The sequence below is a fragment of the Vanessa atalanta genome, chromosome 15 (assembly GCF_905147765.1).
Source record: "Vanessa atalanta chromosome 15, ilVanAtal1.2, whole genome shotgun sequence".
NCBI lineage: Eukaryota > Metazoa > Arthropoda > Insecta > Lepidoptera > Nymphalidae > Vanessa > Vanessa atalanta.
This window is the reverse complement of record NC_061885.1, coordinates 5,908,328-5,921,753: the sequence shown is the minus strand read 5'-3', so window position 1 is coordinate 5,921,753 and position 13,426 is coordinate 5,908,328. Positions and strand designations below refer to the sequence as shown.

The 13,426-nt window shown below is 31.3% G+C and overlaps 3 protein-coding genes across 3 annotated transcripts in view; all 3 read right to left on the bottom strand.

Annotated features, from left to right (window-relative positions):
- The window catches only part of LOC125069176 (BAI1-associated protein 3), an 80,336-nt gene extending 71,372 nt beyond the window's left edge, over positions 1-8,964 (bottom strand). Inside the window, exon 1 of the mRNA XM_047678575.1 lies at positions 8,755-8,964. Coding sequence (XP_047534531.1) covers positions 8,755-8,908 — 154 coding nt within the window. The 5' untranslated portion in view covers positions 8,909-8,964. The remainder of the gene's footprint in view (positions 1-8,754) is intronic.
- LOC125069178 (pupal cuticle protein G1A-like) lies at positions 2,838-3,682 on the bottom strand. The gene has a single exon (XM_047678578.1). The coding sequence runs from the start codon at positions 3,655-3,657 to the stop codon at positions 2,899-2,901; it is 759 nt and encodes a 252-aa protein (XP_047534534.1). The 5' UTR covers positions 3,658-3,682; the 3' UTR covers positions 2,838-2,898.
- LOC125069179 (pupal cuticle protein G1A-like) lies at positions 7,535-8,421 on the bottom strand. Its single transcript, XM_047678579.1, has one exon. The coding sequence runs from the start codon at positions 8,383-8,385 to the stop codon at positions 7,648-7,650; it is 738 nt and encodes a 245-aa protein (XP_047534535.1). The 5' UTR covers positions 8,386-8,421; the 3' UTR covers positions 7,535-7,647.
- Positions 8,965-13,426: the final 4,462 nt, after the last annotated feature.

The window sequence follows — 13,426 nt, the reverse complement described above, 5'->3', positions numbered from 1 at the left end:
GATAATCATGATTTTTACTTAATAAAGGCTGTAATTTTGCTGAAATTAAGAATAATTGTTTATTTAACAACAAAAAATGTGATACAGTTTGTATTTTTTCCTTAAGTTTGTAGATGTCTTTACTTCATATTTGAAATAAAAATATTTATCTGCCACATATAATGTGTACGTGGGTCTCGGAACCTCTTATATTGTAATTTTATTCTCGTTTATTAAATTCCTATAACATTATGTTAACAACAATAATGACCCTATATTCTGACGATAGAAATTAAACCTATAAAGTATCCATAATAAAAGTAACTTTTTTACAAATAACAGACATATCTTATTTTTTTAAATATCTATATTGTTTGAATATACTTAATAATTACGCATAAGATAAATTATTCATTGTTATTGCGTTATTTCAAAACTATGTTCCGGTAGAGCTTTGTGCAAGGCCGGGGAGGGTAGAATCAACTCATCGTATATTCTATCGTCATACAACAATATTATTTTTGTTTTCTGATCTGAAGGGTGAGGTAACTTATATATTTACTAGCACGAGTATAATTCAAAATTCCTTTTAAAGTGAATTTAATTAAGAAATGAACTAAACCTACAAATCCTAAGATTAATTAAAAAAAAATACACTTTATTGCAAAAACCTTGAAATCAATAACTAAAACTAGATCAATTTACATTATCAAGTTATTTTACTAGTTTATTGGTTATATTTAATAATAAAAATAAAAATAAATAATATATTTGTAGTTTATAAAAAAAATCGCTTTCTGAATCTATCTGTAAACTAAAAAAACCGTGTGATGCAATCACACATTAAACATACCACTAAACACTCTGTGATAAAAAGTGAGTGCTTAAAAGGGATGCTCATATGAAATTATAAGTGATATTTTTCTATTTACTTTAATTGTGATTTATTAAACTACTTAACTACTTACAGAATAAAGTCTGTAATTCATAAAAACTTATATAAAATATTAATTATACAAGATTCAGTATAGGAGTAAAATAAAAATCGCATATGTATCATTGATTTTTTCGTCGTCAGATAAAGAGACATAAAGGCCCTGAGGCAAAGCAAGCCTTTGAGCCCATCTCCCCTTATTTATTTATTGCTTTGATTATTATACTAAGGAATATCTATGAAGTGTGAATCAGAAATTTATTGCATGAATAGATAACAATACAAGTAACCCAGTCATACTAAAATATAATCAATCAATCAATGAAATGTATTTTATTCAAGTAAACTCTACAAAAACGCATCAAAATTCGTCAATATGTAAACTCTATCACCGTTTCGAAAAGAATGATAATATTTTTCAGTAATTGAACTTTAAATTTAGTAAAACAAAAAAGGTAAGCATCAAATTAAAACAACTCGTCTTATTTTCCTCACGAATCATGCGGCCTTTAGGCGATGCTAAAGGCAGTTTCTTGTTTATGTGGTTGTATCAATCAAATTTTAATCTGTGAGTAATAAATGTTGAAGCTGTAATAAGGTTATATATATTTCAAAGGTTTGTGTTTATTTACAAAATAAAAGTTGCAATCCAATAAAAAAAACATTTTATAGTTATATCGTTTTTATATTGGTTTGGAAGGGTGAGTGAGCCAAGTGTAGTATAGGTACAATAGATTTAATATCTTAGTTCCCAAGGTTATAATGGTTGGTTACATTACAGCATTGGCATTATGGTTGGGCGATGCTGACCGCTTACCATCAGATGGTCCATTTGCCAGTCGGCCTATCTATTTCATAAAATATATATACATATTACCCGATGTTTAAAATAACATTTAAGACAAAAAACTCTTTTGAGTTGAATTTATACTAAATTATTTAAATATATATATATACAACACAAAACGTAATATAAAACTGAGCTGTTTTATATCATTCATCAAAAACAAGTGGGCGTAGACCTTATAAAAGGGAATGTTTATAAATAAATAAATTGTATAAAATACTCGTTTTCTGCCTCTATTTTTAATATCGCTAATTTCTTGTAAGCTACTTAAAGGATTAGGATGCGGTTTTTACTGAAAAATAGCGATAAACGAAAGAAGCTTGTGTATAAAATTTATAAATAGTTTATACAAAACTAACTGGCTGCTCTTAGATGGCATTTTATTCAAAAAACCATTTTCGTAAGTGAGCCTGGCTTACGCTGGCCGAATCTTAGAAGATAAATCTTTTCTAGAAAATTGTAGGTCTTAAGTAGTATTTAGTGGTAGGACTTGTGCAAGCCTATCTTGGTAGCTACCATGCACTCATTATATTAATATTGTTATGTTTTGGTTTGAAGGGTGAGTAAGCAAGTAACGACAGAGACTGGGGACAGTGGTGACTACTTCTAAATTATGTTAAATAGAATAACTTTTAAGTTATTAATAAATATGCCAATATGTGCAGCTAAATACCCGTTTATTATTTTATAAATCAAAAGCTGTTATGAGTTGTAAAATATAAGATAATACATAATGTTAAAATTGTGAATTTTCACTGTTCTTTAAGTATACCTAAAATAGATAGCGCTCTACAAAAAATGTAAATTGGTCTTTAAAAGAGGCGTTCCAAAATCGATATATTTTTGAAAAATGTTTTTATTTAATGAAGTCAAATTTAATGTTTTGAGTATTAACTATGTTTTCTTTATTTTTAATATTAACTAAGTTTACAAAATAAAAACAATCCATAATTAAAGCTTAATTTTATCTATTTTAGAGTTATTGGTTTATTATTGATTATTAAACGAAACACATAAAATGAATACTTTATAAAAATGAGAGTCTTAGAGGCCAGAATCGAAAAAAAAAACGAATTGGAATTTGTATTGTTTTATTATTTAACCATGTAAATTATTTCACATGTTCACACGACTTCATTCAGTACAAGTGAGGGTAAGCGATTGGCCTAGCGTAAGCCAGGGGAGATGCACCAGCGTACGAAGTGTAAGTAATGGCAGGGGATGCGGCTTGGAAATCAAATCTAGAGGTGTGTGAGTAGGAAGCGGGGGCAGCGTAAGCTAGACCTGCAGACCGCTTCTTAATGAAGTGGGTGTTGTAGGCAAGAGGAGCGCTGGAGATCAGAGGGGTTGACACGTATGGGCCGGCTGCTGCGTAAGGGTATGTGAAGTAAGGAGTCGCAGCGGCATAAGGAGTAGACGCCACATATGTAGAGGGAGCAATAAAAGAAGGAGACCTCTTCTTGATCAGGTGGGCGCCACCAGCGTAGAAAGGCGATGAGTAGGTCGTCGCGAGATGTCCAGCAGTGGTGTAAGTGGTTGCCAGAGGAGCAGCTGCGGCGTAGGTTGTAGTCAAAGGAGCGGCCGCGGCATAAGTAGGGGCCAAATGGGCAGCGGCGTATGTGGTGGCGAAAGGAGCAGACGCAATGTACGCTGAGGGCGCGATGTAGCTCAGAGCAGATCGTTTCTTGATGAGATGAGAGTAGCTCAATGGTGTGGAGTAAGCCAAAGGTGCCGACGAGTAGTAGGGCGACGAGTAGAACAGGTTGTTGGGATAGCTTGAGACGACAGTCGTTGCTGGTGCCACTATGTTAGCCGAATATCCCAAAGGCGATAGAATGGAACTAGGTTCGGCCGTAGCCGCAGCCAGGAAAGCGCACAATACTGCTAACTTGAACATCTTGATCGGTATTATTCCAATGCTTGGATAGAGACGAACTGATAACTGAACAAATCGAGTATCGTATTTATATAAAACATTTAAGAGCTAAGGGCGACTTTATTTTTCGAACCGGTATAGAAAGGCTATAAAGGAAGCTGATATTTATCCATCACAAGGCCACGTTGATATTCACGCCTAACAACTTCATCAAAAGTTTGTACAAAAGAAGATTAATTGTATACTATTCCGGGGTAAACTATAGGTATTGTATTTTTTATTATATTTTATTAGATATTAGATTTTATCTTTTATTATTTTAAGACATAAAAATATTATTTTTCTATAACTTTCACATAACATAATTTGCCTATATTTTGAACAATCGAATTCTGGTGCGCAATAAATAAATAAAATATTTAAATATATAATTATGTATTTCAAAGTATAAATGTATGTCGTTTGACCTGTTTTAGGGAATTTTCGTGAAGCACATATACCAAGTACCAAAGGAACATTTCAGTTTCATCCAGCGGACGTCATCCTGGGTGCGGGGAACTGAGCCACGCATTACAGTATTAATTGAAAAAAGAGGGCTTGTGTCGAACAAGTGACCGTAACAAAGTCAAATTGTCAAATTTACTTGATGACAAGGCTTTGCGCAAACCCGTCTGGGCAGGAACTACCCACTCATTAGTAATAATACCGTCAAGCAGCAATATTAAATATTGTTTTGTTATGGTTTGTAGAGTGAGTGAGCAGAAGAGACAGCTTAGCTCACACGGTTGGTGGCGCATTGGTGTGATGTAAGCAATAGTTATTATTTCTTAAGGCATCAATATCTATAGGCAGTGGTGACCTCTTACCATTAGGTAGCCCATTTGCCCGTCCGCCCACCTATTACATAAAAAAAAATACTCTATGATCAATTTTACGCACTGCACCAACAAAAGGAATGAGGGCAGACATATGATAATATAATCTTTAGCATAATTTACATAATTACATATTATAAAACAAAGTAATTTCACCGCATCTGTCTGTCTGTCTGAACGCGATACATTTCAAAGCTACCCAAAGGATTGTCAAACGATTTTCTTCATTAAGCGGAGTGATTAATTAGGAAGGTTTAGGTTAGGTATATACTAATTCATTAAAGCTTTGTGTAAAACATAACGATTGTTGAAAATATCCCAAAAATCTTGCCGATTGGGACTTTTACTGGTGTGTGCCTCGTAATTCATCATCGTAATCAAATGTCTATATACAAATGATAATAATAATAATAAAAATATATATTAAAATATAACATTTATTTCATTATTAAAAAGTTATATAGTTACTATATTTAATTTATAATAAATATCTATACAAATATTATAAAGTTGAAGAGTATATTTGCTTGAACTTTCTAAGCTGATTAGTCTGATATGAATAAATATTGACTCAGATAGCCTGTATATTGAGAATCGCTATAGAATAAATAACACTACACTATGACCCACCAGGACGGAGCAATAAAAATTTAAGGGGGGTGAAACTGCGTGGAGCAAAGAGAAAATGACCAAAAATTATATGGGGCAGATTCTATAGAAGAATAACTATACGTTTTTATTTAAAAGTAGTACATAAAATTTCTAATTGTGTTAAATGTTTATATATATTTAATATTTTTCAAATTCGATTTTTTTTTAAAGAATAATGTTTATTACGTACACATGTATGTGCTTATGATTATTATATGATTCATGAAAATGACTAACAACCGAGTTTCTTGCCAATTCTAACCAGTATTATCTACATGCCGAACCGGTGGTGAACATAAAAAATTAAATGACATTTTAAGAATAGTCAAGAAACGAGTAATTCAAAAACGTCTTCATAAATAATATAAAATTTAAAAAAAAAAAAATCTTCAAATAATATACCGAGACAATAAATTATAAAAAAAAGTACGAGTACTTTTTTACCATTACCGATTTTTTTTTTAATATAAATGACACCAAGCGGGATACACCTAAACTAAATTTAATTTAAACTAAACTAATTAAAAAAAAATTTTTTTTCCGAATCGGTTCATAAATAACGGAGTTCTGAGGTAAGAAACATAAAAGGTACTTGGTGGTAGGGCTTAGTGCAAGCCCGTCTGGGTAGGTACCACCCACTCATCAGATATTCTACCGCCAACCAGCAGTACTCAGTATTGTTGTGTTCCGGTTTGAAGGGTGATTGAGCCAGTGTAACTACAGGCACAAGGGACGTAACATCTTAGTTCCCAAGGTTGGTGGCGCGTTGTTGAATCGGTTAAAAACGTTTCGTTATTTTCGTTATGTGATTTATAGGGACGACTTAACGGCTCGTAACTCGTAATGATTGTGCTACAATAACAATTCGTTAAAAAAATATAAGCTCGCGGAGCCAATTAGAATACAGCGTTATTACATCTTGATTTTGTCTTTTTTCTCATTAAATCAATTGACATGGAATTAGTACTGCTCCGGTTCAGCAAGCTTTGATAAAGTAAGGCAAAAAATTTAAAAGTTCCAATAAATTTAATGAGTCAGTTTTAGTGATATATCATTTTATATATGCTGGCCGTCCCGAATTCACACAAATGTTATAAGGCATTTCAGAAAAAGTTATACTATGTTACCCTTCTATTTCCCCACTTGAAGTTGAAATTTAAAAAAATCCTCTTTAATGGTTTAAAAAAATCCATCCAAGTCGCAAAAGGAGTAAGTACCTATGCTTAATTTTTAGGCAATCAGACCTACTTAGATCGGAGATCTTGTGACGGAGCAGTTGTAGTTAGCTTATAAATATATATATTATCGTAGATATAATAATTATATCCGTTGGTACTCTAGTATTGCAGTTTCGGTTATTTTAGTTAGGTAATTAGTTACGATTCATGCAATTTTTGCTGTTTGGTTCAATTACTACAAATTTTATTGTAAACAAATAAATTTATAAAAAAAATTGCTTTTTTGTAGTAACCTATTTTTAAATATTTAAAAGAATCCTACTAAAATGTTTTTTACAATAATCACGTTATTTCCAATGGCAAAAGTAGTAAATGAAATAAACAACTTTTAAATTGAAATTGGATCTGATATAATCGAAGTGTATTATAGATTCATGAAAAATGGTGGGTTGAATGTCGGCAAGCATAGTCAATAAAATTGTCGGAATTTAGGAAGCAAAATTAAAATGTATTTAATAGGTGTTAAAAATAAAAATATATCGATTAAGAACAGTTTATATTGATCATAATGACCTCGTAGCAGAGCAATCAGCAAATCATATGGAATCATATGTTTATCTTTACTCCTTCAGCAATTGGAATATAGTATATTAACTATTGTGGCTAATTTCAATTTAATTAAGCGCTATCATTCCACAATGTTTTCACTGAACTAATATTAACTTTTGTTGTATGGTTTATAAAACAATAATCCCAAAAGTAAAAAAATACACTTTTTACTTTTGGTAATTCTGTGGTTACAAAAGGTAAAAACTGACAATCATTTTTTTCTTTCATTCCTCCTTAATTATTGCTACATATTAAATTATTACATAATTGTTTATAATTTATAACAATAAACGGTAGAAAGAAAGCGAATGCATTTGGAATATTTTTTGATTACATTAGCAATCGACCGCATATTTTTGTAATTTTTTATATATAAAAATGGATATAGGTTTATCACAAAATTGGATTTGACTGTCATATTGGATTTCACAATTATTTTATATTCTAAAGGTTTAACATGTATATTTATCTCAACCCCTTTTATTAGATTATATAATATAACAAAAATGTAAGTCATAAATATAACTTACGCATTCTCTTAACTATTAAGGCTTATATAAAAACGTGTAAAAGAAACAAAAGATTTTTTCCACAAATTTATTTTGCAACAATATTTGTTGGATTTTTATTCATCGGCATCTCGATCTGTAATGACATTTATTGACATATATCCCCGTTCATATTGAACATGGGTCCCATTAGAACACATGAGGAACGGCAATTGGGCTGGAGTAGGCGAAGGGTGAGTAAGAAGAATAAGTGATGGCAGGAGAGTTGGATCGGTAGTCAAATCTCGATTGGTGAGAGAAAGCCGCAGGAGCAGCGTAGGCTGCTACAGCGAGAGGAGCAGAACGTTTCTTGATGAAGTGGGTGTAGCCAAAGGGAGTGGAAGAGATCAGAGGAGTTGACACGTAGGGACCAGCTGCTGCGTAGGTTGATGGTACAAATGGAGTTGCAGCAGGATAAGAAGCGTAAGGTGCCACGTATGAAGAAGGTACGATGAACGAAGCTGACCTCTTCTTGATCAGATGGGCATTAGTTGCGTAGTAGGGAGAAATATAAGATGATGCCAACGGACCAGCCGCAGTATAAGTAGTAGTCAGTGGAGCATTAATGGCGTAAGACGCTGCCAAGGGAGAGGCGTAAGAGGCAGCGAGAGGTGTAGAGGCGAAGTACGGAGAAGGCGCGATGTAGCTGCTCACTGCTAAGGGAGCAGAACGTTTCTTGATCAGATGGGAATAGCTCAATGGTGTGGAGTAAGCCAAAGGTGCCGACGAGTAGTAGGGCGACGAGTAGAACAGGTTGTTGGGATAGCTTGAGACGACAGTCGTTGCTGGTGCCACTATGTTAGCCGAATATCCCAAAGGCGATAGAATGGAACTAGGTTCGGCCGTAGCCGCAGCCAGGAAAGCGCACAACACTGCGAACTTGAACATCTTGATACTTGTTAATCGGATGAGATACAACTGATGACAAACTAAAGTTAGTATCGTATTTATACCGAATAATAAATGTTACCTAGTGTAATAAAACCGGTGCTTAAATGTCACTGATATTTAAACTGACAAGGCCATAGGGAAGCATTATCCTATTTTTGTCTTATCAATTAACATCATAAATAAAAACAAGCCTTATCAATAAGTGCACTTAGCAAACTGATTTTAATAATTCAACGTTCAAATAGGAGCCTTAAATAAAATGTTAAAACAATATATTTTTTAAAGGTGAAAGTTTGAAATAATGGATTTATTTTTAAGGTTATTATATTATAATTTTAAAAGTTATTATGCTAAGACTTTTATTACCTCTCATTGTAGCCGCTGAAGTCTGTGGCTTTTGTTGGGACTCTTCAGCAGAACGATGGCGGGATGGTGGCGCACGTCGCGGGGAAAGCGCGAGCCCGGCGACGCTGTCTGCCATGCCAGCCACATACTGCCCCAATGATGTTAGGAAACTCATATTTGTTGTTTAAAACACTTAATGCATCTGTCACCACTAATTAGCACTCGCAATTAAGTTATATGGCACACATAGTATTGAAATTCGGCAGTTATTCATTTGTGTTTCACTACCCTCAACAATTTAATCTGAAACAAGAGAAAAAATCTATTAAAATCACTAAATTTATTAATTCAAGTGAAAGTCACGATTTTATTGATTACTGCGACAACTATACTGTTAAAGTGTCAGTTTATTAGTCTATTCTTTATAAATGATCGATTTTTAGGAATAATACTATTTTTAACGGCGTTTTTGCTACCGGCCAACTTAAGATGAATTGATAACATATTCATTAAGACTTACTTAGGAATAAACTATTTTATGCCCACAGCTACGCCCGCGTGTGTTTTTCTATATCCCTAACTACGTCCGCTAAATTACATGACGATCGGTTATAGTTGAGATTTGAAAGTTTATCAAAACCACTAATTACGCATTTATAATATTAGCAAGCATTATACGTTTCTGTTATAAAATAAAGCAAACGTTATTGTCCGCAGCGAGGCGTGCTGGGATATTCATAGAACAATACTCAGATTAATTCAATTGATAGCGTAATCCATTACATGTTTTAATGTAATAATTGTATAATTCCTGCATTTTACCAATGATTATTGACATATACATTTTATCTAAGAGCAGAGGTGGCCATTTGGTGGACGCGTACATCTTAACTCATGATTGCGGATTCAAACCCAGGCAAGCATTACTGAATTTTCATGTACTTAATTTGTGCTTATAATTCATTTTGTTTTCGGCACGGAAGTCAAATATCGTGAGGAAACCTACTCGTGTCTAATTCAATGGAATGCTGCTTTATGTGTATCAACCAGGCCGCATTGGAGCGCAGCGTAGTGGAATAAGTTCATAACTTTCTCCTCAAAAGAGAGGAGAGCTTAGACCAAAAGTGGGACATATATACGCTGACACTTTTGTTAGAGCTAAACAATTAATAAACCCTTTATATGTTTAAATTTAATTATTGTATAGGTATATAGAATACTTTGATCAAAATTACCGTCATATACTACTTCTCTAGTTTTATTATTGAAATTATAATACACAATTATACAAAAATATGTAATGTATTAATATTATGTACTGCCAGAAAACAGTAACAAAATAATACTACTTGAAAAATTACATAAATGGTTATTATAAAATTAAGCTTATTCTAAAACAAGAAACTTATTTAGTTTACATTTTAATCTACATTTTTATTAATACTGTGTGGGTTTCAATTGATAATCACGAGAAAGCTATTTATGAAAAATTAACGAAAGATACTATGACATACCACCAATAAATATATATATATACTGAAACTGTTCTCTCAAACAGTAAGTCAAACAGTACTTAAACAGTATTTAAGTATATTATAAAATACTAATAATTCACGATGAATACAAATAAGAATTTTACTCGCTATCTCTTACTCTTAAATCACGTCATTAAACGTGTATTTTATTTAAAACATCTCTTTCAAGGACGAGAGGCTTTTGTTTGATATATTTAAAAAGAAAAAATAAATATATCGAATGTTGAATTGTTTGTTGAAAAATGTATAAAACATTAATTGTATTTTTTAATGGATTGAAAAGATATTATTTGTTTATACATTTAATAAAAGTCTTTTTGATATATTTTTAAGATGTTTTTCAATAATTTTGATATCGATTTCGTTTTTTTTTTTTACAAAATTATAAGGTTTTTTATCATTTTAACTTATTTTAACCACACAATATAAAGTTGTAAGAACATTTATTTTATAAATCAATTATTCATATTTTATCAATTAAGCCGAGTGACGAGTTTTAATTCTGATTCCAGTTCAATCCTCGCTTTATCTCATGACTAAATCGAGATATCACAACACCTGTTTTAATGTTACCAGGAAGTTGTTTTTGCTAGAGAATATTTTTCAGATAGAAGACCAATCTGAATATTAACATAGTAACCGAGCGCACAAAAACTTATCCCTTTTTTAATTTGTCATTCAATTTATTATATATCAAGGTTAAATGAAAACTTAATGTCAATTAAATTGCAAGCTTATTACTAAGTCAGACAAGATTGCTTACAATTTTACTTTGTTATTTTTAACAAATTTACTAATAATATACGCATATAATGTTATGTGGTTAATTGGTTAATTGGTTACTATTGGTTAACGGTTTTTATTGAATATATTTTAACTTGTACTGTTATTATGTTGAAATACCAAAAACGAAAAATGTAAAAAAAGTTATTCGCGTTTTTTTTTTATTGGCCACCACGACGGCGTCCATTGTTATAGTAGTGGTCTCTATTATTTTATAGAAAAAAAACCGCTATTACGCTTTAGTTTTAAAAATGTTAAGCATTGCAAACTCGCTTATTCTAATTAGGTTTTTTTTTTACGTTCCGAAAAAACTATATAAAAAATTATAATCGTAAAAAATTGTAACTAAATCTTCGATTCGATGTTAAAAACTATTCATTAAAAGTCAGATTTTTTTTTCCTAATTCTATTATCATAACATCATTATTATAGCGCTACCAGTGTTAAAATCGTACACATATCTTCCATATTAAATATTGCAAAAATTGTACCGGTAATGGTATAACCGCCCTATTACATGTGCTAATGAAGTTCACGATTGCTAGAATAGCGTATAGGGCATATAACAGTATCTTTTCATCAGTAGATTCTCGTCAATTATTTGACATAGTTCCTCTACCAACCGTTTTAAAATATTCAGACATTTTTTCTTAGCTTCGTAGGTTTCTAAGTGTGAATTAGTCTTTTAAGATAATGATGTCCTGATTAAATACATGTGTAAAATTTCACCTATCTTTTTAGTACTTGTCGTTGAAGTCAACATTCAGAATTAATTATAAGTTTATTACTAATGTAGTGACGATGATGATGATGAATGATGATTTAAAAGTGCATATACGTTAACATATATATATATATATATATATATATATTTGGTTATAAAGCAAAACAAGGATTTATTTATAAATGATAAATAAAAATATTTGCAATTAATATACATAAACTAATACATCATACAGATGTGCTATATTCAAAAATATATTCCATTCTGAAAGAATTTAGCGGTGATAGATAGGACAGGTAGTTAAAATCGTTTCGAAGCTTCAAAAGAAATTCCGTGAAGGATGAACATCATGATGGATTACTCCATAAGTTGAGGACGTAACTTATTAGATAAGTCGTTTTTCATGTAACTCTATTTATAAATGTAGTCCTCGTATTTATAACGCTTTACCTTTATCAAAGGCTTTAATTGTTTATATTCACAGTAACATAATTAGACATATTCAAATTACAAAAATATGTTAAAGCGAAATTTTTGAGTAGAAATAAAAAAATATGTTTCAAAGAACAAATTATAAAATGATGATAATGATAAATTATATCAAATGCAGAAGAGAAAACTAAGAACATGCTAAAAGCGTTCTGTAGATTAATGTTCTATATTTTAAAATTTTATAAAAAATATATTTGATGGTTATTTTGTAACTCTTTTTTTGTACCTATCCCCAAAAATAGGCCAAAGGTACAAAACGATCGTCTTAACAATTGACCTGCCTCTTGTACATTTTAATATCTGTATTTTGTCTAAGATTATTGGTGAAAAATATACATTATTATGAAATCTATTAAATACAGCTTTAAAATAATTTTAACAAACCGTCAGTACAGTAGTTATAAAGGTAAACCTTAACAAACAATGGTGTTTAATTTCAAACAGAAACTAGAGGCGAATCAATTAAGCCGGAAGCCTATGTTCTCATTTGATCTTGGTTCCTCATCCTTACCGTATTGAAAGGCAGACACCGTCGGACGTAGTTTGATTAGCGAGGCTTTGTTGACGTACCCACACCCCAAACTAACGTTGCGAACCCACCTTATTAAAATACCAGAAGGTGACCTTATTGTGACGTTTATTTACGTTATTACTTAAACATGATATCATAAAGTATTATTTGGAGATGAATTAGATTTTGCAAGTATCAAGAACAAACGAACAAAAAATATATTTATATTATGAATAATTATACCTATAAAAATAATCATTATATTAGATGTTTATCAACAAACAAAACAATCTATTACAAATTCGCAATTAACGGAGTAAACCAAAACAAAAATACAACACTCGAAAAATGTCATAGACGCTAAAGTCAAGATAGGAGATATCATTAACAAAAAACAGCGTTGAAAGGGTTCTGATGAATTTTCTAATATTACGTACTATTCGTTATATAATTTAATATTAAATTATGAATAAACATTTCAAATTGATCTGCATGTAGAATTCTAGCTTAATTTGTAAAAAATGTAAGTGAAAGGCTTTTAGAGAATAAATATTAAAACAAACAATTTATGTATTGAATTTAAGAGCATTTACGTTGTCTCTTACTGATAGGTGTTCAGTGCAAGGTTGTTAAGTAGCCGCTTTTCAC

Excerpts from the sequence above, each read along its gene's own strand:
- LOC125069178 (XM_047678578.1), bottom strand. The coding sequence starts at position 3,657 with ATGTTCAAGTTAGCAGTATTGTGCGCTTTCCTGGCTGCGGCTACGGCC.
- LOC125069179 (XM_047678579.1), bottom strand. The coding sequence starts at position 8,385 with ATGTTCAAGTTCGCAGTGTTGTGCGCTTTCCTGGCTGCGGCTACGGCC.